Source organism: Dipodomys ordii, unplaced genomic scaffold, assembly GCF_000151885.1.
Source record: "Dipodomys ordii isolate 6190 unplaced genomic scaffold, Dord_2.0 Scaffold77, whole genome shotgun sequence".
NCBI lineage: Eukaryota > Metazoa > Chordata > Mammalia > Rodentia > Heteromyidae > Dipodomys > Dipodomys ordii.
The window spans coordinates 3,704,828-3,727,578 of NW_012267293.1; the positions used below are offsets into that span (position 1 = coordinate 3,704,828).

A 22,751-nucleotide genomic window follows, 5' to 3' on the forward strand; every position below is an offset into this window, starting at 1 on the left:
CTCAAGTGGTAGAGCGCTAGCCTTGAGCTGAAGAGCTGAGGGACAGTGCCCAGGCCCAGAGTTCAGGCCCCACAACCGGACCCAAAAATAAATAAATAAAATAACTAAATAAATAAATACTGTTAAAAAATATTGACAACAAAATTAATAATACCAATACCTGCATGTTTCTCTTGTTAAATAACTTGGTATAAATCTGAGGTCAATAACTGAGGATTGGATGACTGAGAAATGTCTGTTGATAGCATGAAAACACTTTTAAAAGGTATACTATAGATGTGACACAGCTATTCTTTCCATCTTTCGAGAAAGGAGGGAAAGTTAATTTTAATGCCTCTTTCTCATCTATTTACTTTGACCAATTCTTTCATTTGACAATTTTATTTTTAACATTACATTCGTTTATTTGTTACTTAATTACAAGCAGTGCCCCCACTCACCTTTAAACACCGTGGCTCCTTAGTTAACCTCTGAATTGCTTCATTTCACTGACACTAGGCCCAAACCTCTCCTTTTCTTTAGCCCAATCTGATAGTAAAACCTGTGCAATTGCTTACAAGCCTGTATTGCTATTAAATATCACCAAAAGCAAAGCTGTTGATAACGACAACCAAAAAATTAAATAGCAGAAGCCAGTAAGAGATCAGCATTTCTTTTTCAAATTAAATGTAAAAGCCTTCTTTGGTTAAAAGATTGGCAGGTTGTTTGCTTTGCTTTGCTTTTTTCCTTTAAAACGAGTTGCTTCTGTTTTGTTTTTTGTTTTTTTTTCAAGTAACATCACTGAGCCCTTTAAAAGAAGCAGGGCCACATCAGACCGGAGTCATTAGGCAATACATTTATTTTGAAGCCAATTAACCTTTTGTCAGAAAAGAGTCTGTGTGGCAGTGGAGGTCAGCCTCTCACAGGGCAGACTGACAACCTCGGCCGGGCTGATGGGGCCCTGCAGACCACGAGCCCAGCCCTGGCCTGAGCGGCAGCCTCCTTGTGCATTCTACTCTCACTGCCTGGGAGCAGACAGACCTTGACCTATCCATTGAGGTAATTAAAGCCTCCATTTGGAAGTGTCCTGTAGAGAGGTGAAATTGGGTGGAGATAAATGGCTGTTGCTCTCCATAGCCAGCCTCCAGTTCCATCATTGAGGGAACTGCTTGAAATGGGCGGGGGGGGGGGGAAGAGATGCATCTGGCAGCAGAGACAATTCTCCAAGGCAAAGCAACGCTGTCATTTTCCTCTTTGGAGGCTGTAATTTAATTGTTAGTTAAGGTGGACAGCTGACAGAGCGGGTTTTCACCAACAGCTCACCTACCACCTTCCATTTGCTGCGGGATTGCTGGGGTTTAGACTGGGCAGCCAGGTCTGGGTGGCACTGGGGGACAGCGCCGCTGGCGGACGCAAATGTGCCCCGACTTACCTTCCAGGCGATTTTGTTTCCTTTTGAGTCGTGCTCAAGGGCGATTGGGAAGTCTCCTCGTTCATAAAATTTTCGAAATGCTGTGGGCTTGGTTGGCCTTTCTTTAAATGCCCCGGCAGCTGGAGGGCCCCGAACCTTGAAGGGAAGAATAAGTCATGAGGTTTCAAAGCAAACAAACAAACAATCCCAGCTAGAACCTTTTTATTTATTTTTTTGAAAAGAATTATAGTTTGCATAAAGTATGGTTGAAGATTCAGCCCAAATTATCTAATCAATGACAAATGAAATCTCATATTGATACAAACATTTGAAAAAGTAAATTATTTTACATCCATTATTAGGGATCTACTTTGTTCCAAGCTATTTTAAAAAGCAGGTCTGGAAAATGTCATTTAAAATATCATGGTATGATCTGATAAATTAAAATTCTAACCTCAGGTCTAACATACACAGTAGAATGCTGAAGGAATACATTTTTAAATACTTCTTTTCATTCTTTCTGTCTGTGCATAAAATAATGGCATATCTTGTCATTGTGAATATTAACAATTTTAAATGATATAAAATTAATGATGGAGTTTATTTAAAAAGGATGTCTACTATGTATGTATATTACAAACAGTAATATCAGTTCATGAGAAAGCAATGGTAGAATAGGTATTGTGAATTTGTTCTTGCAAAATCATATTTGTTCATTAAAGAAGTATTTTATTGAATTATTCACATTAAGCATATCTGTTAAATATATATTATTTACAGCTAAACAAATTCACTAGGCTATAAAATTCAATGTGGTAAATGAACTATTTAGAAAATTGTAATCTACACTATAGACAAACATGATGGTTTCTTTCAAAAAAGGTAAGTACTTCTCATTTCCTATATTAGTTGATAAAAATCATTATTATTTTGATAATACTTAAAATGGACAAGTTAGCAAATAATTTATCAGTATTTTATTACATCAAGTTAAATCTCTGTAAAAACATTTAAACAAATATTAAACTAATATCTGTCACAACATACAACAAATAATGATATAAAAGGTACAAAATCTAAGCACATTATATCTGATGTATATAAGAGATAAGTTCTGAAAGTGGGTATTAAGAAATTCAGAAAAGATGGAATAGGCTCATACCATATTCCTAGCTACTTAGGAAGCTGAATTCTGAGGTGCATGGTTCAAAGCCAGCCCAGGCAGGAAAGTCTATGTGACTCTTATCTCCAATTAATAACAAAAACAACAACAACAAAAAAGCCAGAGGTGGAACTGTGATTCAAGAAACTGTGATTCAAGTGGTAAAGTGCTAGCCTTGAGCAAAAAAGCTCAGGGACAGTATTTAAACCCCAAGTTCAAGCCTAAGGAAGTGCACAAAAGAAGAAAGAAATGGTGGAATAGTGAAGTGGATGATCTGGAGAATGAGTTAACACAGTCATCGATTAGAGTTTAGAGTTTACCATGTTAATGTTTATTCCAAGAATATGATTACTTGAGTAATGGAGTCATGCCTTGGGTTATCACATGTAGGAAGCAAGATACCCTTTTATTAGACATTCAGAATTTCTTCTGGTATTGGAAGTTTTCAGCGGAAGTCACCAAATTGTTAAATAACCTTATGTATTTGACATTTGTACAGATCTCTTTACCTACAGGCTATAGGTAATGGAGTCCATTCTCAACTACACCATTATTATAGGAACAATAAAGCTATGATTTCTAGAATTTATAACTCATAAAGGAGTCATTTAAAGTCACATTTTTGAGATTTATAAAGGACTAATTTTTTGTCACAAATTACTTATAAAAAAAGATTACCATCTACCAACATGGCATCATTTTAATACCCTCAAGAAAAAGACAGAATACAATCCAAAGAGACAAAAATTGCCTTAATCTGAAAAGAGAAAGTTGGTTGAGGGAATATATCACAAACACATGATGTATTTAAAGAAAATTACATGGTGATTGTGGATGTGTATGGTAAACGTGCATGGTGTATGTGTTTGCATGCACTCATATGGGTAAAACTTAGAACATTTCTACCACCACAGTTTCTTTTTACATAGACACATTCTTCTGCTCCAGCCCTTTGCCTTCAAGCAGCAACTACTTATTCACCATTGATACAATTTTGTTTATTTCAATTTTTATATCCAGCAGAAGACTCTTCGGGACTTGCTCTTTTCCACTCAGCACAAATCTGTGGAGATTCATATAAGTCAAATTAACTGTTTATTAATAGTTTAGTATTTCTAATGTTGAATGGATAACATTTCAAGGTATGGATGAACTACAGTTTGTTTAAAAATTTACCATTAAAATTCATGCTGCTTGTTTCCTATTTTGGTCAAACATAAACAAGTTGGGAAATTTTTGGAAATAATCTTTATGTAGTTGAGAAATTCTCTTATTTTTATGAGATTAAAATTATGAATGTTCAACTTAACTTTTTCTGCACTAGTTACTATGCTCATATAATCTTCTCTTGCTTTTTGATATAAATTAGAAATATAGCTATAAAACTATTTCAAGCTGGGTGCTGGCAGCTCACACCTGTAATCCTAGCTACTTAGGAGACTGAGATCTGAGGATCATGGTTTGAAAGCCTACCCAGGCAGGAAAGTCCGTGAAACTCTTATCTCCAATTAACTACCAGAAAACTGCAAGTGGCACTTTGTTTCAAGTAGTAGAGTGCTTGCCTTGAGCTGCAAAGCTGAGGGACAGCTTTCAGACCCAGAGTTCAAGCCCCACAACTGACCAAAAAAAAAAAAAAGAAAAAAAGAAAAAAAACCCAAACTATATTATGTTTGTTATTGACTTGTAAGTAATTTATATTTTTTAAAACATTGACCCATTTCATGTAAATTTCATCAGAATCACAGATGTGGGTTTGTAGTTTTACCTTATTATTATTTTTGATGTCTGCAGTATCCATAGTTGTAAGCATTATTTATTTCTAATATTTAGTATTGGTGTCTTTATCATTCTAGTAGATTGTCAGTTTTATTTCTCTCTACAGACTTATTCTTTGTGTTCCTGTATTTTCATTTTTATTTATGATTTTAAGTTTTTACATTTGATTTGCATCTATTTTTCTAGTTTTAAAATGAGATAGGTTTGTTATTTTTATTTATTTTTACCTTTTCTAGTTATATATTCAGTACTACACATTTGCCTCTCAGCAATGTTTTAGCTATTTTCTATAGATATAGGTACAACTTCATTTTTGTTCAGTCCAAATTCAGGTCTTGGAATTTCCATGGGTTATTTAGAAATATGTGTCTGATTTCAGATTTTCTTTTTTTATTTTTTGAGGTTTGTTTTATGACCCTTAACATAGTTCATCTTGGTGTGTGTTCTGTAGCCATTCAAAACAAATATGTATCCTACATGTTTGATTAGGCCCTTAGCCGTGGTGATGATGTTACTAGTTATTCTACAACTTAGCTGATTTTCTGACAGTTGTAATATTAGTGGATAAGAAAAGGGTGTCTAAGTCTTCAACTATTATTGCAAATTTATCTATTTTGTTTTAAGATTTCTCAGTGTTTCCTTTATACATTTGGCCACTGGATTTTACTATATAGATGCTTAGGATTTTTGTGACTTCATAGTAGGGTGACCGTTGTTTTCATTATTCATTGCCTCAATATTGATCCCTTTTTCATTATGCAATCTCTGTCTCTATCTTTGGTAATTTGTTTTCCCTAAAGTTTATCTGATATTATTATGGTACTCCAAGTTTCTTTTAGTGTTAATTCCACATGTCATTTTCCACTTTCTTTTACTTTACATGTGACTATATTATTACATTGGAATTTTTGTAACTAGTATATCATTGGGTCATGGCTTTACAATGTATTTATCTATCTCTGCCTTTTATTTGGTGTATTTGTCATTTATATTCAGTGTAACTATTACATTAAAGCTTAAGTATGCTGTGTCATTTTTTGTTTTTGTTTTGTTCAATTTCTTCATTTTCTATTTTCTTTTTCCTGAATTTCTGTGGGTTACTTGGACATACTTAGAATTTCTCTTTGAGTTTATCTTCTGTTGTTGCAGTGCTGGGGATGAGACCTAGGGCCTATGCATGCTAGAGAAGTACATTCTACTGAGCTACACTTCTACTCCCAAACTCTGCAAGTTAAACCTTCTGTTTCAGCTCACTTCTGACATTTCTGGCAGGGATGTGGGAGAGTGCGCCAGTACATTACTGCTAAGGTGGGATGGAGGGACGAGTGCTTCCCTTTGCTTTTTTTGACCTCAAATAAGGAAGTGCCTCATGTATTATTAAGTGACAGTGGAGGTTTTAACACCCACTAGGCCTCCATCATACTTCCCTGGCTAGATGGGGTAAAGAGCACCTCATTACTACTCCCCCAATTCTCTACACTGACATCATACATGCATGGCCTCATTCTGACTGGGTATTGAAAAAATCCTTCATTCTCCATTGAGTGTCCTCTTGATATTCCTCCCTTAGAGAGAGAGATAAGGCTGTCAATATTGCTAGGGAGGGGGTCTCCATGGGCTATGGTATCTGCAGATACTGCTGGTATTTGGGGTTCTTTCACAGCATTAATGATATTAAAATTCCAATGTCTCACTTTTGAAAGTCAACTATAGCCTTTATTTGGATGTTTTATTGCTTATCATCTTCTAATCATCATTTTCAATTTTTTCTAGAAGTAAATGTTTATTTTTCACTTTTCCTCCTTGCTTTACAGGTTCTTCAAAATCAATTTCTTTTTTGTTTTTGACTCTCCTGCTCTATCTACTACAGTATTTCTGCTTCTGAACTCCAAATTCTAACTGTTCAAAGTTTGAAAGAGGGAACACATTTCTCTGCAAGAAGCCTAGAAGGCTTTTTATAAATTGATAGAGATAACTCATACTTCTTTCCTCCCATAAATTTTCATGCACACCCTACAGAAATGGTTCCATGTCTACAGTTCAATGGAAAGTTTTTATTTAGAAGAGAATGTTACAAAATAATCCATGTTAATTCGCCATCACAAACAACAATATTCTTCTTGAGATTCTGTTCTAATTTTATTTCTCTACTATATGCTTAATTTTAACCATCTTATATACTTTTTGATTCTGCTATTGATACATCCTGTGTTAACTCTTGGCATCTCAAAAGTTGTAATTCATAAAACAATCAGCCTTTTCTCATGTAGCCACCTTATTGCAGTGATATTACTATATATAAAGTGATATTACTTAATATATGTAACAATACAATCATATGAGTATTATATATTATACAATAAAATTACATGAGCAGTCTCTTCTCATGTAGCTACCTTTTTGAAGTGATAATATGTATACATATATATATAGTGACATTATTTAATCTTACAGTTGTGTTTCATCAGTATGACCCTAGATGATACCATTTTTTTCTTTTCCAAATACATGTATATACAGCAAAGCCTTAAAAAAGAACATAATTAATTCCAAATATTTCTAAATCTTTGTCCATGAAAACCAAGTAAATACAAGTAACTCTGGAAAGATAAAGGAGATATTAAAAGCCATATATAAAGTTATAGCTTGACTAAGCAACTTTTAAAGCAAGCAAAAAAATCTGTTAGGAACCCTTAGTTTAAGCCCTATATTTGTGGAAGAGGAACTATTGTAAATTTTATTTCATGTTTTAAGATTTTTATACTGCTTTGTTATAAATAATATAAAGCAAATAAGGAACCATAAATCAAACCAGATTTGTGAGGAAATGCAATTAAGATTTGCCTGAATGGTGGGGGCAATCTGTAAACCAATTAGGAAGGATGGATGTTACAGCAGAATGCTTTTAATAAAAGTTAATGCACTTGGGAACTGAGGTATCGAATGCAGTTGGAAATGACTTCAGATGACAGAGTACTTTATACGCTTGCATTTATTAAATGTGCTGTCATGGATTTAGGACTTAGATCACAGTGTGTGTCATATGGCAACCAAACTAATAATAATAAGTAGGAAGGAATTTAAGGCTCTCCAAAAATTCTTCATCGTGAGGGTTGAGATTTTTCTCTTCATTATTTTTTTTCTTTGGCATACAGTGGAGCTACAGAAACAAGAGTTTCATTTCAAGTAGGAAGTCTGTGTTGTTATTTGACTTGGACCATGTAGCCAACTCATTAAAACACTGAAACAGTGAAAGGCAAAAGTATTGATTTTTCAGGTTTTATAAACTTCAACCTGAAATTTGATTGATTGAAGTCCTGCCATTGTCCTGCTGGTGAGCAAGGCATGGGCTATTTCCCAGTTAGGCAGGTACTAGAACATGAGCCCCAGGTTTGGTACATTTGCTGCCATCAGCCTAGACTTCTGAGTGAGAAGTGTTTTAGTTTAGAGTCTGGCCCATTGTCAATTGTAATTTTTTAATATGGCAGAAATTCTTCAACACTTAAGGTTATCAAAGGAACAGAAAGATAGGAGGGAGGGAGGGAAAAAGGAAGGAAGGAAAAAGAAAGGAAGGACAAAAGGAAAGGAGGAAAATTCTCAGACTGACAGTAACAAAATGGAGTACCTGGACAGTAGCATAAATGCAGTAGTTATAATAAGCTTCATCAACTTAAAAATGTAACAGTTATGATAAGAACATACAGAAAAGAAAGACAGAAGTGATGTTTGTTCTCTCTCTTTCTCTATCACATTGATTATATGGATATATGATGTAATCCTCAGAAATCAGGCGCTGTGTGTAACAGTGGGTGGGTAGGAGAAATCAGGCGCTGCGTATAACAGTGGGTGGGTGGTAGGCAAATGTTCAAAACATGTATTTTAGGAAGTTTATTTGGCCAAGCTCTAAAATCAGAGACCTGGAAATACAACATTAGTATCTGTGCACCTTATTATTTCCTATTGTTTCCCAGATTTTACAGGATGCCCTGGAGTCAGGAACAGGTAGAATCAAGATGTATAACCTGTTCTAAACATGAAGTTGAAAAGTGCTTAACTTAGGGCAGCATCCAGAGTAGGAACCAAAATAACAATTACTAATATTCCAGTTGTTGGTTCATTAACATCATTAGTATACACTTTCAACAATTCCTTAGGAATTGACTTTCTTGACAAGGAAATTGAAGAGGATAAGTAACATGCTATGTATCAAACTGGTATAAGTAAATCCTTAAAAAAACATTTCAGTACCTTTGCTTCATAGGACTTTGCTCAGTCACTGTGGCAGATTTTAGACTTAGTTTAAAAAACATGAAGGAGATATACCTAGGGTGCATAATTGGTTGAATGTGAAAAAGCCAGAGGTAGAGTGAGTCTGGATTTAAAACTACAAAGTTGCAAATAGCCTATTCACTTAAATCATATACAGGAGAAGAGACTGCAGGAGGTTTGGAAAAAAATCTTATAAATCATCTAAGTTCCCTACACTTAGTAATTTTGTGCTTTGTTTTTTAAACTTCCTAAAAATATAACAATACAAATATTGTATTTTTATAGTCTTCCTATTTAGAGTACATTTTTTACTCTGGGAAAATGTTTTGATGTTGCTATTGTTATAAAACATGTTTTTGTGGCTAAGCAATATTCTGCCAACTATTTGCAATTATAGTTGGAATTATATTAGTTCCATTTTTTCTACCCCAATTGCATTAAGTATTTTAAGCAGATACCATTTTCTATGTTTCTTATTATTTCCTTCAGATAGATTCCCAAACTTCAGATAAACTAAGCCTTACATGGATTTTATTATGATTCCTAATAGAAACATTGCCAAATCTTCCTGTTTTTTAATTTTGATTACTCTGGCTAACAAATGAGAAATGCCACTGTCTTATTTTGGCATCAATATGGAAACATACACTTATGGATGCATTTTAATGTCTTTACCAATTTAACAGCAATTTACAGGTGTTTTTTATATTGCAAGATATTATGTACTGGTTATGTTTATAAAAATATTTTATCATCTTTGCTTTCCAATTTATTCATTGTGCATCTAAAGCTTTTGAATTTCTTGTAAAAAGTCTGTCTTTTATTTGCTCTTCTTGCCTCCAGCTTTGCCTTCTCTAGATCATTCCTTTGTGTGCTACACAATGAATATTCTAATAGACTAATTAAATTATATCTCTCATCTGCTGAACTCCATAAATAAATTTCCTTTTGACATGCTACACAAAGACATTTAAGAGATCACTGTTGATTGCTCTAGCCATCCCTGCACAAGTACTCTAAAGCATAAGAAAGCATCAAATAATACGTCTTACTCTGGTTTGGTCTCTAGGATTTCACTGTTCCACCAGGCCACTGTTCTTTCTTTCCAACTGAAAAACCACCAGTTACTTTCGAGATTCAGCACAAACATCATCTTTTGTAAAACTTTTCAAACAGATCACCTCTTACTAGGTACTTCTGCTTGTTACATTTGTTCTGCATGTTACATTTGTGAGAGAAAGAATATGACATTAGACAAGAAAGAGATCAGTGTGGAGATTATTAGTAAGCCTAAACTCTTGATAAAGTTTACCTGTGAGAAAGTGGTAGGTTCAACCTATGGAAATTGGCAACATTTCCCAGGAGTAGAATATATGGGGAAAAAGGTAGGAAACCTAAGACAGTACCCGTCACTGGGTGCTTTACGAGCAGCTTCTACAGGAGAAGACAAGAGGGAAGTCAGAATGTTAGCAAGAGATGGGGAAGGGATTTTATCTTGGTAATCCATGAATGGGGAAGGGATTGTATCTTGGTAATCCATGAATGGAGAAGGGATTGTATCTTGGTAATCCATGAATGGTAGATGTGTTTTTTGTTTGTGTTTTGCCTCAGAGAGGTCAACTAAAGCCATCTCAATTGTAAATCTCAATTATCAGCTTGATTGGATTGCCTTATGCTTAGCAGACCTCACAGTGGGTATGAGAGGGTATTTCCAGCGGATATTAAATCATAAGGGCTCTGACCTAACCATTGATTTACTTTATGGATAGACTGGATTCAGACTCTAAAACCAGTTGACCCATTGTTGAGAGGTGGTAGAACTGGAAGGTGGGACCTACTGGGAGGAAGTCAGTCACTCAGGTGTATTTTGACCCTGGCTACTTCTCCCTGCTCTCTGATTTCTGGATCTTCTGTTACACCCTTGTGCCACATTGTTTCAACCTTGCCTCTGGCCCAAAGCAATCAATCTAGTTCACCATGGGCTCAAATAAATTCCCCTTTCTTTTCAGGTATGTGTCACAGCAGTGGAAAGATCTGAATAAGACACCGCCTGAGGATTGTATAGCAGCAGTGTTGTGAGGAAGTGGAAGGTAGACTGGGTACTTGGAGGAGTGAGTGTGGAATAAAAAAGTAGATCCAGATATCTTCCAGCGCTGCCATCCTACCCTAGGGCCAATCAGAATCTGAATTGGAAGCAAAGCTTGACTGGCAAACTAGAGAAAATTAATGGTAACTGAACAGAGGAAAAGAGAAGCAAATGAAGGGATTACCACACTAGAATTCTTATATGAGCTAGAATATGTCTAAGAGTAAAAGATATGTATGACTAATGCATTCATCTGAAGTGGTTCGAGGTACTTGGGAAGTATAGTATAGATTTGAATGAGTATACACAGGTCTATGATTACATAGCTTAAAATATTTCTTAGAAATAGTTAAGTAACTTCTAAAATTGATTTTTACCAACATTCAATAGTCACTAGGCATAGTATTTTTATCAAAAATGCAAAGGGTCAAATTATATATAATAGATATATAATAAGTTTATATTATACCCAATATAGACAATATTTTGGAGAGAAAATATGAATATACCTGAAATCTGAAATAGAAATACATCTGTGATGGCATAGCAAAAAGTTGAAAGAATTCAGTACAATAATACAAAATGTACCAAAGAATTATTTACTATCTCCTAGTTTTGTCTATTTACAATCTTTGTAGCTAGTACTGATTAATTACAATTACAATTATCTGAACTTTCTTTTTATTGCTTACATTTGAATAATCATTCATTGTTAACACAACTTTATAATAAAAAATCCAGTCTTAGTGAGATTAGTACATGTTCTCTTCCCTGTGAAATCTCTCCAACAAAATCCATATTTCCTATTTTGAAATTTCATTTTTTATATTTATTTATTTTTTATTTGTGAACATACTGTACAGAGGGGTTACAATTACATGGGCAGGATAATGCATACATTTCTTACCAAGGATTGCAGCCTCCTCCTTTGGTTTACCCTTCACATCCCTTCCCAGCCTCCCCCCTCCCCCCCATTGAAATTTCTTTATACAAGTGTGTAAACCTGAAAATTTAAGGCTTGAGAGGCACTTGCATAAAATAATTTCAACTGGTAAAAGTGCTTGTATAGACTAGTTTGCATATGATTAGCATGGAAAAACTAAAATTAATATTGTGTCTCTTATAATAAGATGAAAATTAGCATTTCATATAATGATTATAGACAACTAATATTTTATAAAGCAGTTTTTCGGATGAGAGTAATGAGAAAGATGTAATGCTTAGCAGAATGAGATGGTAACGCATAGTAAAATGACAGCTATTTCAATTAAAAATATAGAAATGCCTATGCCTAGTTAGTAGACTTAGCTTTTCTGTTTGAGAACATGTTGTGCTGTGATTTTTTTTTCTGAAAGGATTCATGGTAGCACATGAAGACAAATGAACACAGAGGAGAGCAGCAGGATGGAACAGGCGAGCTGCTTATATCTCTGGTGATCCTGAATTGCTTAAATCTCTGGTGAGTGGCTGTTCCTGCTCGGCTTGGCTGCTTCATTACAATGACCACCTCCCGTACAATGCAAGAGAGCATCAGGCATTACTGAGGAAGTGGTAATTGGGTCATCTTAAATTTATAACTAAACTTGAACATATTTGGATCTCAAGTTTGATTTCAAAAATAATCTGCTCTAAAATACTGTCCAAAAGCAATGATTAGACAACACCATTTTGGGTGCATAATTTTCATTTACAGTAATAGACAGCAGTGTTTCTTTAAATGTTTTGTTATAGGAGAAAAAGAAGAGATGCAATAAGCAAATGCTAAAAGAGAAATCTTGACAGTTCAAGGCTCAGAAAATATACTTAAAGTGACCTTCTTCTTAAAGTTAAATTAGATAAAGGCTACATGTTTAAGTGCCTACATATAGTTCTTGCTATCAACCTGTTTTTGAAAAGTCATCAGAGACTTCAACTTAGACTGTCCTATTTAGCATCTGTCTTGTCGAACTGATAAAATTCCTGGATGATGGAGACAGCTTGGCTAATGCATTGTCACACCTAACATTAAGGCCAGAGAAATGAGCCAGCCAAATGTGAAAGAATTTACATGGACAAGAGTTTAAGATCTATTCCAATCCTCTAACACTTTAATGTTGAAAGCATGACAAATACTTCATATCCAAACACATTTTATCTGAAGTAAAGTTCCTTCCTACTGAATAATTAGAATGAAAATGTTAATTTTATCTGTGAAGAGACTATAACCATTTGCATCTTACATATCATAAATATCTTAATAGAAAGTTTGAAAAATACTGTGTAATGATGCAAACTGATAGTTTCCAGAAACAGCAATTTAATAAAAAATAAATTTCAGATGAATCTATAATATATTCATGCTAGCCAAAAAATGTTCTACTTTGCTATCAGCTTAGTGGCACCCTCTAAAAGTCCTCTGAAATTTTATCTAATTTATAGCGATAGTAAATACCCTGATTATAAGTGACAAACCTCATGACCAGATAAAGTAGGAAGAAATGTGCAGAAACAGCTGTCACTCAGATAAAGCACACACATTATAACTTAACTGGAAAGTAACAAAGGCAACGGATATACCCCTATAAGGTTAGCAAGAAAGGATACACATTTCAGTGAAAACTCCCCTTATTGTTTAAACTTTACTGTTTTAGAAATATAAAAACTCAAATAAGATGGTTGCTATGAACTATTGGAGGAGAAAAATTCCTAATATAAACTTGACACTTTTGAGTGAGGATTAGGGAGACTTTTAAAAAAGAAAAGTTGTGTTGAACATTGACATGAGTAACTACAAGCTTATCACTTAGCACTGGCTTTAGGATGGCAATATAGAATGTAAATGGCATATATCAAATACAAATGATACAACATACCAATTGGGGTGAGGAGGGCAGAAAGTCTGTTCTGTGCTTCACCGGTTATCAGACTGTTGAGTATGTGGTGAGTATGTGGAGTATGTGTACTCCTCCTGGCAGCTGGGACTTGCCCCTCAGCTGTCATTAGAATTCACCCTTCTAATGCTGCCCTAAAATAGCATATTACACACTGCACTCTCCATCTGCTTTGGACAGACAACTGAGTAGTGAGATATAAACCAAAGGAATCCTATTTATTCTCTAAGCTGTAGGTAGAGACATGGAGCATGTTAGCCTAAATGAAAAAACTGATGAAGAGAGGCATTCATTCATTCATCACATGATTATCTAGGGAGCATTCCCTGTTCTAGGTTCCTAGGTAGTTAGGAATGAAGACCAGTTCTCTCCCTTTCTGGAGTTTATGTTTGCAAAGGATTAGTCTATGAATACATTGTTTAAAATGAGGAGATTATAGATATATGAAGACATTGCTCAGACGTATTTAAAAATTTATGTGTGGGATAAGATGGGAAAGGGAGAGGAGTCAATAATGATGCCAAGATTTGAACCCAAGATCCAATCTGCAGAAACAGCAGAGAGAAAACAAAACAAACTCTAAGTCTCAGTGGGGAAAGGGTCAAATGTATCGACTGGAACCAACATTTTTAATTTGGCTTCTAATTTTCATGAGTGCACACACAATCAGTAGAGTATTATTGTAACAGTGATCAATGCTCAATAGATTCCATGCTTACTATGAAATCTATCTTGAATTATGTGGCAGTATGAGCATCCCATATAATATTGAGAGCAACATGCTCATTCAATCTAGCTATGTTTCTTTCTAGGACAAGAAGATGAAGAGAAATAGTTTATGATCACTTGCTCTAATAAACATTATATTAATTCCTCTTTAAATATATATGTTTATCCTTTAGGAAAATTACTTGTATAATACACAATAATACAGGTCTGGTTTTTTTAAAGCTATAAATCTTGTCATTTATTTCAGCTATCTAGTCAAATGTAACTCAATATTTTAGAAGTGTGAATTTAAAAGACTTCCTCAGATCTTTTCTGGCTCTAGGTTGTCCTTTGATACACAGTGAGATCAACACAGATCTAGTAAGATGACTCTTAAAGACTTTTGAATGTTAAAGCACCATTCTTGCAAAAAGCAATTTATATATTCAGCCTACTGATTCATGTGTCATAAATTTTCTGTAGAAGAAAAATCCAGTTTTACAAGCTATTGAGGAAAGAAATAGCTACAGTAAGATTTAAAAAGTGCAGTGCAAATGATTAATGAGCTAGAAAGATTGATTTATGAGGGAAGATTAAAGGAATTAACTAGTATGGGGATGGCTAAGCAAAAATTATAAAGGATAAAACTGTCTGACTTGCTACAAAACAACAGAGTACTCTGTTAGGATGTCTGATATTGGACTAGAGAAGGAAAGACAATGTGAAAGCTCCTGGTCTCTGAATGTGCCCATCTGAATTACTGGGTTGTGAAAACATGGATTTTTCAGTCCCATATTCTGCTAACACAGATGTGCCAATGTGGTCACTTTTCTTTCGGGCCAATATTGTTCAAAGAAAACAGCAGACGGTTTTGTCAATACAAGTGATATCTACAAAAATCATTTTGACAGATGTTTTGACTTTTAGCACATAGCAGGAAGCAGAACTGCTCTCCACACACACACACACACACACACACACACACACACACACACACGCCACTCAAGACTGGCCCACTAAAGAGATCACTTCTAATAGCAAGGTTGGGAAATGCTAAACAACAAAATTTAAACACTTTTTATTAATTTATTTATAGTATCTAGAAGTAGGTGTACAATTTTGATTCAATCTATCTGTTTGTGAGCACAGTGCATCTTGGTAGTTGTACAATTTCGATTCAATCTATCTGTTTGTGAGCACAATGCATCTTGATCAGTGCGACCCTTTCCATCATTCTGCCTCAATTCCCCACCTCTTCCCTCAACTTTACTCCTTTCATTTTCACACATGTATGTTGCCTATTACCACTGTATTTGCCTAGTTGTTCATCTCTGTCTTACTGTATAGCTTTTTTCTTGACGTAGATTTGGAGGGCATGATTCATTTCATACTAAATTAGAACTACCTTATCTTGTCTTGCTTTAACACTCTTGTTGGCGGTAGGAGGAGACAAGAGTCTTGCTAGATACCTAAGGGTAGGCTTGAACTCAAAACTCTCCTGCCTTAGCCTCCAGTGCTAGAATACAAGTTTGTGCCACACCATCTGGCTTCTTTAATTGTTTGAAGAATGACCTACATAGACTCTCTGGCCAGTCATCTTGGTACAGTTATCAGCCCTGGTTATTTAGGACGAAATAATAGAAATTCTTAAGAAATTATTTTCTAATAAGGAAGCCTAAGAGACTTAGTAGAATAGTCTAATATTTGATAATGCATTTAAAGATCACTAAATTAATACATGTAAATGAATTTACTATATTCAGGTAATTTGATATAAACCTATTTAATCTTCAAATACCTCTATGTAACAAGATGTAAGCAACCTCATCCTATAGCTAAATCAAGAATTACATGAGATAGTAAGTCTTCAAAATTTTTTTTAGGTTTGCAAAGAAAAATAAAACTTGTCTCTTGAAAATTGATATGATTATGGATTTTATGGTAATAATTCATTTTTTCCCTTCAAAAAGTGAGGCGTTAGTTCTCTATAATAGATACTCAAATGTCTGATGCATCAACACAGTTATGCTATAAACACTAATAATAAACATGTTTATGTTTCAAAAATACTGTGCAGCTTCATGATGTAGGAATGGCAAAAGTTGGGGATAAATATTATAAAGATAATTATGCCAAGCATAGTCAAGTTTCATTACTTATAAAATACTTCCTCCAACCAAGTCCCAACTCCACATTTCGATCATTCCCTAATAATGACATCAAATCATGCTTTCATGATCTCAGCACTGTCATGTTCCATCCACTCTACAGAAGCCCCACTAGCTGGCAACAAAGCCTTTATTTAATACACCAGCTTTTCCAGGGCACTTTCTATCCAGACCACAGCAACAACAAACCATAACCTATTCTAAGAGAGTAAAATAATGGTTTTTTCTTTCAGAATTGGTATATAAACTCAGGACGTGGCACTTGCAACGCAGCCGTGTACAACTTAGTGACACACAGACTTTTTAGCTTTCACTCTCTTTCAAATAGCGCCTCAGTTTTTTCCCCTTAGACATGCCTTGGACTTTGATTCTCCTGCTTGTGCTTTACAAGTATCGGGGATGATGGGTACATGCCATTGAACCCACCTTACATTTTATTGGTTCAGATAGAGGCTTGCAAACTTTTTGCCTGAGCTGGCTTGAACCTAAGATCCTCTGGATCTCAGTCTCCTGCATAGCTAGAATTATAGATGTGCACTATAAAACCTGGTGAACTCTATTTTAAAAAATATATAGAAAAACTGTTTCAACCCTGTTGATGAATTAGCTGTAGTAAATTTAAAAAAAAATTTAAAGGATAGCATCCTTATTTTTTTATTTGACAACTAGAATGTGAAATATATGTCTTTCTAAATCTTGTGCTTATAATTAATTTTTAAATTACCCTAATGACTTAGATGCCAATATGTTGATAACTTATAATCATAGGCAATTATTTAATATCAATCATGGGGTAAATATGTGTGTACTAGACTATCTATATGTGTTAGATCTCCTGCTAGCTTTTTTATGCAGTTGTTTAAAGAAATTAGAACTTTAAAAAACATTTTAGTACAATTCCATCAATCAAACAGAGGGTATTAATCTAAGAGATTTGCTGACACAAGAAAACATAAAGTGCTCATTATTAAACATTGCCAATATTTTGTGGCTTCCCCAACAGGTAATAAAACTATAAATACGGAGTACATCACAGCCCTAATAAAACTGTACGGTCTTCTCATTTTGACAGGGGAAGAAATAAAACACTGATGAGCCACCCATAAATGAATAACTTAGTATCAATCACTTTCCGCATAATGCAAAAGGGCAGATCACATGTGTATTTTTATTCCTAGTTTACACTATTAGTCATGGCAGAAATTTCAGGATTTCTACTTGCAGAACTGCTATTATTCTGTGTCACTGAAGTGTCATTTAGAAATTATATTCCATAATGCTCTGTTGTGTCCTACATTAGACTGAAAAACACACTTCGTACTTCCAAATGCATTTGGTATATTTAATGAAGCCTAAATTATGCCTAAGTGATAGAATGCTGTTGAACAATTTCATGGCTCTGATCATGGTGGATCCTAGAGCCTGGGGCTTTGAGTGGATTCCGGATCACATCACCTCCAGAGCACTGGAGAGTAAGGGTTTTGCTTTTCCGTGATGGGGCTTGAACCCAGAGCCGTGGACTTGCTGTGCTGGCAGGGGTCTCACACCTGGCCCAAAGCGAGCATTCAGTGCTGTCCCCGCTGGGTGCCAGGCGCTCTCTCCACAAAGGCGGAGCGGTGGCAGAGAGGGGGAGCTTTCTTGGGGGTTTGGGGACTGTGCGAATCCCACCCACACCCCGGCCCGCAGCTGGGCCGGGGCTGGGAACCCGGGCCCCGGCCCCCGGCTGCTGGTTTCATGGGGAGGCAGCTGGCTTCCGCCAAGTGCGCGCGGGTCCGGTGCCCTGCCGCGCCCCGCGCCGCGTGCCCCGCGCCCCGCGCCTCGCTTTTCTCTCCCCGCCACCCCACGCTGGGCCTGCGGAACCGCACCCTTCCAGGACACAGGTCTCCTGGGGCGGGAGCGGAGGAGACCAGACGGAAGGAATTCTCAGGTCCTGGCTCGTGGCTTCCGGGCCGTGGAATGACCACACCACACTGGGTGCTGAGCTAGCTGTGCGGGGCGGGCGGGCGATGCCGGAGCCGCCCCCCTGCTCCCGCTTCCGGGCCCCGGCCCCGGGCTGACTGCGCGAACGCGAACGCAGCACAGAGCTTGGCCGGCATGCGTCGGGTTTTGGTTCGGTCTGGTTCAGTTGAGGCACGGTGGCCGCCACCTCATGACTTTTGGGAATGGACACGGGCTGGACAGGCCTTCTCTGCTGCCCGCGTGCCTTCTGAGCGGCGTCTGCTCAACAGTAAGATTGAGACAATACCCATCCTCTACACAGGCAATTATTACTTAAAAAATGTTACAACCTTAGCACAGCATTATAATTACGATTGATAGTTAGGATACTTTTCCTAAAAGTTTGCTTTGAGGAAATGATTTTGCAAAAACGATTTCTTGATTTTACAAATGTGGAGATAAAATATTGGGACAGAATGCCCTACGTTAACATTGATTCTGTTCATATTTCTGGAACCCTTGTTTTTACCCTGAAATCTGCCCTTAAGTAGGTAATTCAATGAAGTTGTAAAACCAAGTATTGTAAATGAAGTACAGAACTACATAAACAATGCCAGTGAAATTAAATGTTACTGTAATTACTTTAAATTTGCAAAGCATATGGTGTTGAAAAATTGACTTCTGGCAAAAAAATGCCACTTTCTAAAAGAGGAAATCATCTTAAATCGGAATTTCTTACAAGTAATAGTTAATTTATATTGCTTAAAAAGTTTGCTCCAAAAAGTGTGGCATTTATTCTTCATTTAAAGAAAATGCAATTTAGATAATTGTTTGAATCAACAAAGACTACAGATCATTTTTTACTATAATGAATGTTTCTTGGACTAATTGGTTTGGGGAATCTTATTTTTTTCCCCAGTTTATCATCATATTTAGTCTTCTTTTCTGTGTTTTTACATGCTTCATTTACTCATTCACCTGCTAAACAAGCCCAAATTTGACTTATCTCAGTCAATATTCTCTTCACTCTTCAAAACAAAAGAGGAGGCAACAATGCTCGATAGGAAATGTACTCATTACCTTGCTCATGCAACTGTAACCCCTCTGTACAGTATTTTTACAATAAAAACATACAAAAAGAATATTTGTGTGTATTTCTTTGTGAATGGAATTCACTATGAATGTCAGTTCACATTAATTATAAACATTACTTTTGTTGTGTACATCCTTATTCTCTCAAGGATTGATGACAGAAATCTCCACTATGTGGACTCTTCCATTTCTCCATGCAATCCTGTTAGCTTTTGCTCAGTGTTTAGGACTGTTATATCTTCTTGATAAACTGCACCCTTATTAATATGAGATGACCTTCCTTGTTCCTAGCAATTGTCTCTGTTCTGAGATCTATTTTGATATTCATTAGTCATCTCCGCTTTCTTTTGATTAGTATTTGAAAATTTTTCCATTTTGAAGTAGGTTTGTTGTAGGCAAGGACTAATTAGGTCCAATCTGGAAACTGATGCCTTTTAATTGGTTCTTCAAATAACTTGACTAGCATTTTCTTACGATTATTGGTATTGTTGGGATTAAAGCACATATTGTTATTTGGGTTTTTGTTTGGGTCCAGTTGTTCTTTTCTTTTTGTATAATTTTTGTGTCTTCCTTTGGGTTACTTGAGAATGCCTGTTTTATATCAGTTTTGGCTTGTTAGCTATTATTACTTATTGTTATTTTAGTGGATGCTTAAAACTTAAAAATAAACATTATTAATGTATCATTGTGTTGAAATGAAATTTCTGTTCTGTTATTCTGTTATTTCTATTCTGTTATTTAATAGATCAAGTTGTCTTTGGTTGCATTTTCTTTCTGCTAGAAGGGACCTCTCAACAATTCTTTAGTAAGTGTTTGCCAGTGGATAGGTTCTTTCTTTGCCTATAAATGTATAAAATGTATATTTAAAAACATTATAGGCTCAGTGTGTGTGTGTGTGTGTGTGTGTGTGTGTGTGTATATACACGTGTGCACATGTACGTGCATGCCTGGGTATAAAGAGGTCCCTCTATTATCTTTCAGCAACCATTTTATCCCCATAAGAAATGCATATCACAAAGCCAAAGAAATATTCTCCTGGACTTCTAGGCTCCTTTTGAATTATTTTTAATTTTACCCATATTATAAGTCAAATGTGTGCAAAGTAAATGACCTGATATTTGCAAAACACTTAACATGGTGCCTAATAAATTATAGGGCTTTAAAAGTATTTGTTAAGTAAAAACAAATAAATCATATAAAAAATAAGTAGACACTTTTTAGGCTTGTAACACTCATCAAAGCAAAGCAGATATAACCCCAGATTCAAGCACACTCCCAAATCGTGTATTTATTGAAAACAAGAAAAAGTACAAATTCCCTTTTCTATCCATAACATGCTGTTAAGGAAAAGCTATTTTCACTGAAACCCAGTCAGAAGTGACACCAGTATTATGTCTTTCCCTTAGACTCAGCACAGCTTTGCAACCATGTATTCAAGTAAAACTCAAGCTCCACACCCATTTCCTCTTCCCTCATTACTGGAAACCATTCACTTAGCACACTGTGGCACCACTAGCCCAAAGCTCTTGTAAATGCAGATTTATAGATCCAGACATTCCTGAGCAGTCTGGGATGGTGTTAGTGGTGGTATCTGTTGCCTCTCACCTATTAGTTCCAAACAGAATGTGTTTGTTCTATATGTGTGATGGAAAGAAGGAAAGACATCATAATTGGTCATGAAAAAATATTTGATATGTCAAAATTGGCTTTGCACGTAGTTTGAAAATAAATGTACTATAAAATCAGTCGTTTCAGATGGATTACATAATTGCTTATGCTCCTCATGGTATAGCCATCAAATTGCACTAAGGCTTTTGAACAGCATTTGTTATTTGTATGTATATGTTGTGTACAATTGATTATAACTAACATTAGATAGGCTAAGCCTCTAACACTGTGACATTATCCATGTCAGTGTCTTAAATTTTCTATTAAGAGGTAAGCACAGAGGTCAAGTGTAAATTATAGATTGAGGTTGCTATCTTTAGTGCAATAACAAAATGCCATATGCTAGGTAACGTAACAGCAGATACTTTTTATAGATTCTGAGTCTAGAAAGTCTGACAGGGCAGACTCAGTGTCTGGTGGGGATCTGTTTTTTGGTTCACCATGAGAAGACATGGAACCTTTATACTAGGCCCTTACTTGGCCACTTTTCTAAGTATATAACATGATAGGACATAGTAAATATCATGTGGATGTATATGACATAATCTTCTCTCAAAAACCCTACCTTCTAATAGCATTGCCTTAGATATCAGGACTTGATAATTGAGGGGTAGGAGACACAGACTTTCAGTCCACAGTAGTTATGCAAACCCTGGGCCCTGCTACATGTCCACAGCCACAATGGGTGGGTATTAGCCCAACAAAGATGTATCAGAAACAAAGCTGGTCTTCAGTGACCTCTGAAAAGAGATGCTGAGAAGTGCAACAGTCAGATGCAGTGAAACTATTACAGTCTGATAGCTGCGTGATAATAAAAATAGAAAGCAGGGTCCAAATAGTAACAGAGCAGTTAGTTCTCACAATTGGCAGACACACGTGGAAAGGTTTACAGAACTTGAAGTACAATCTGTGTTTATAATCACAAACACAAGAAAGGCCTGATAAAAGCTTAATGGAAGCAATGGAGGAGAAAGGCTTTAGGTAATCTAGACATGGGAAACCTAATAAGAAGAGTCAAACACCAGATGACACCGAGAAAACCCAACATCTTATGAACAGAACCCTTTGACTTTCTTCCCCTGTGTTACTGAATTCAAGCAGAAATAATCTGATATACAGTGTTATCATAAAGACCAAAATATATCAAGAAAAACCTATGTGAAAATAATACTGAAATGACCAGGCATCACACATAGAGTTATGTTTTTCTTCTAACTATTCCTGATTTAAAGCTATATCAAAAAAAGAGTTTTATTATTAAAGAAACAACGTTGAAGGCTTTGGGGTTAATACCTTTTTCCTTCAGATTTTACTTTTGGAGAAAATATTTAAAACACTTTTCTCCCTTAGATGCTAGTTGTCTTCTTGTCTATTACTGGGTTTGCAACTTTGACATCCACCAGTTTCCTGGTGGAATGTTTGGCCAGTGCTCAAAGAAAGCCTTCCAGCTGTGTGTCTGTCTGCCATGGGCTCAAGGAAAGTTTATTCCAAGTCTGTCTTTAGTGAGCATGTTGGAACATACCGCATTAACCAAAATTTTTTTTCATCCATCTGTATTTCTGACAGCATAGTACAAGTGTATGTGATATATTCTGATGGCTTGAAATTCAATTGTTTGGATTAA

At 35.8% G+C, this 22,751-nt stretch overlaps 1 protein-coding gene across 1 annotated transcript in view; it reads right to left on the minus strand.

Moving 5' to 3' along the window:
• The window catches only part of Pacrg (PARK2 co-regulated), a 384,427-nt gene that overhangs the window by 336,512 nt on the left and 25,164 nt on the right, over positions 1-22,751 (minus strand). Inside the window, exon 2 of the mRNA XM_013024542.1 lies at positions 1,412-1,546. Within this exon, the coding sequence (XP_012879996.1) occupies positions 1,412-1,546 (135 nt within the window). The remainder of the gene's footprint in view (positions 1-1,411; positions 1,547-22,751) is intronic.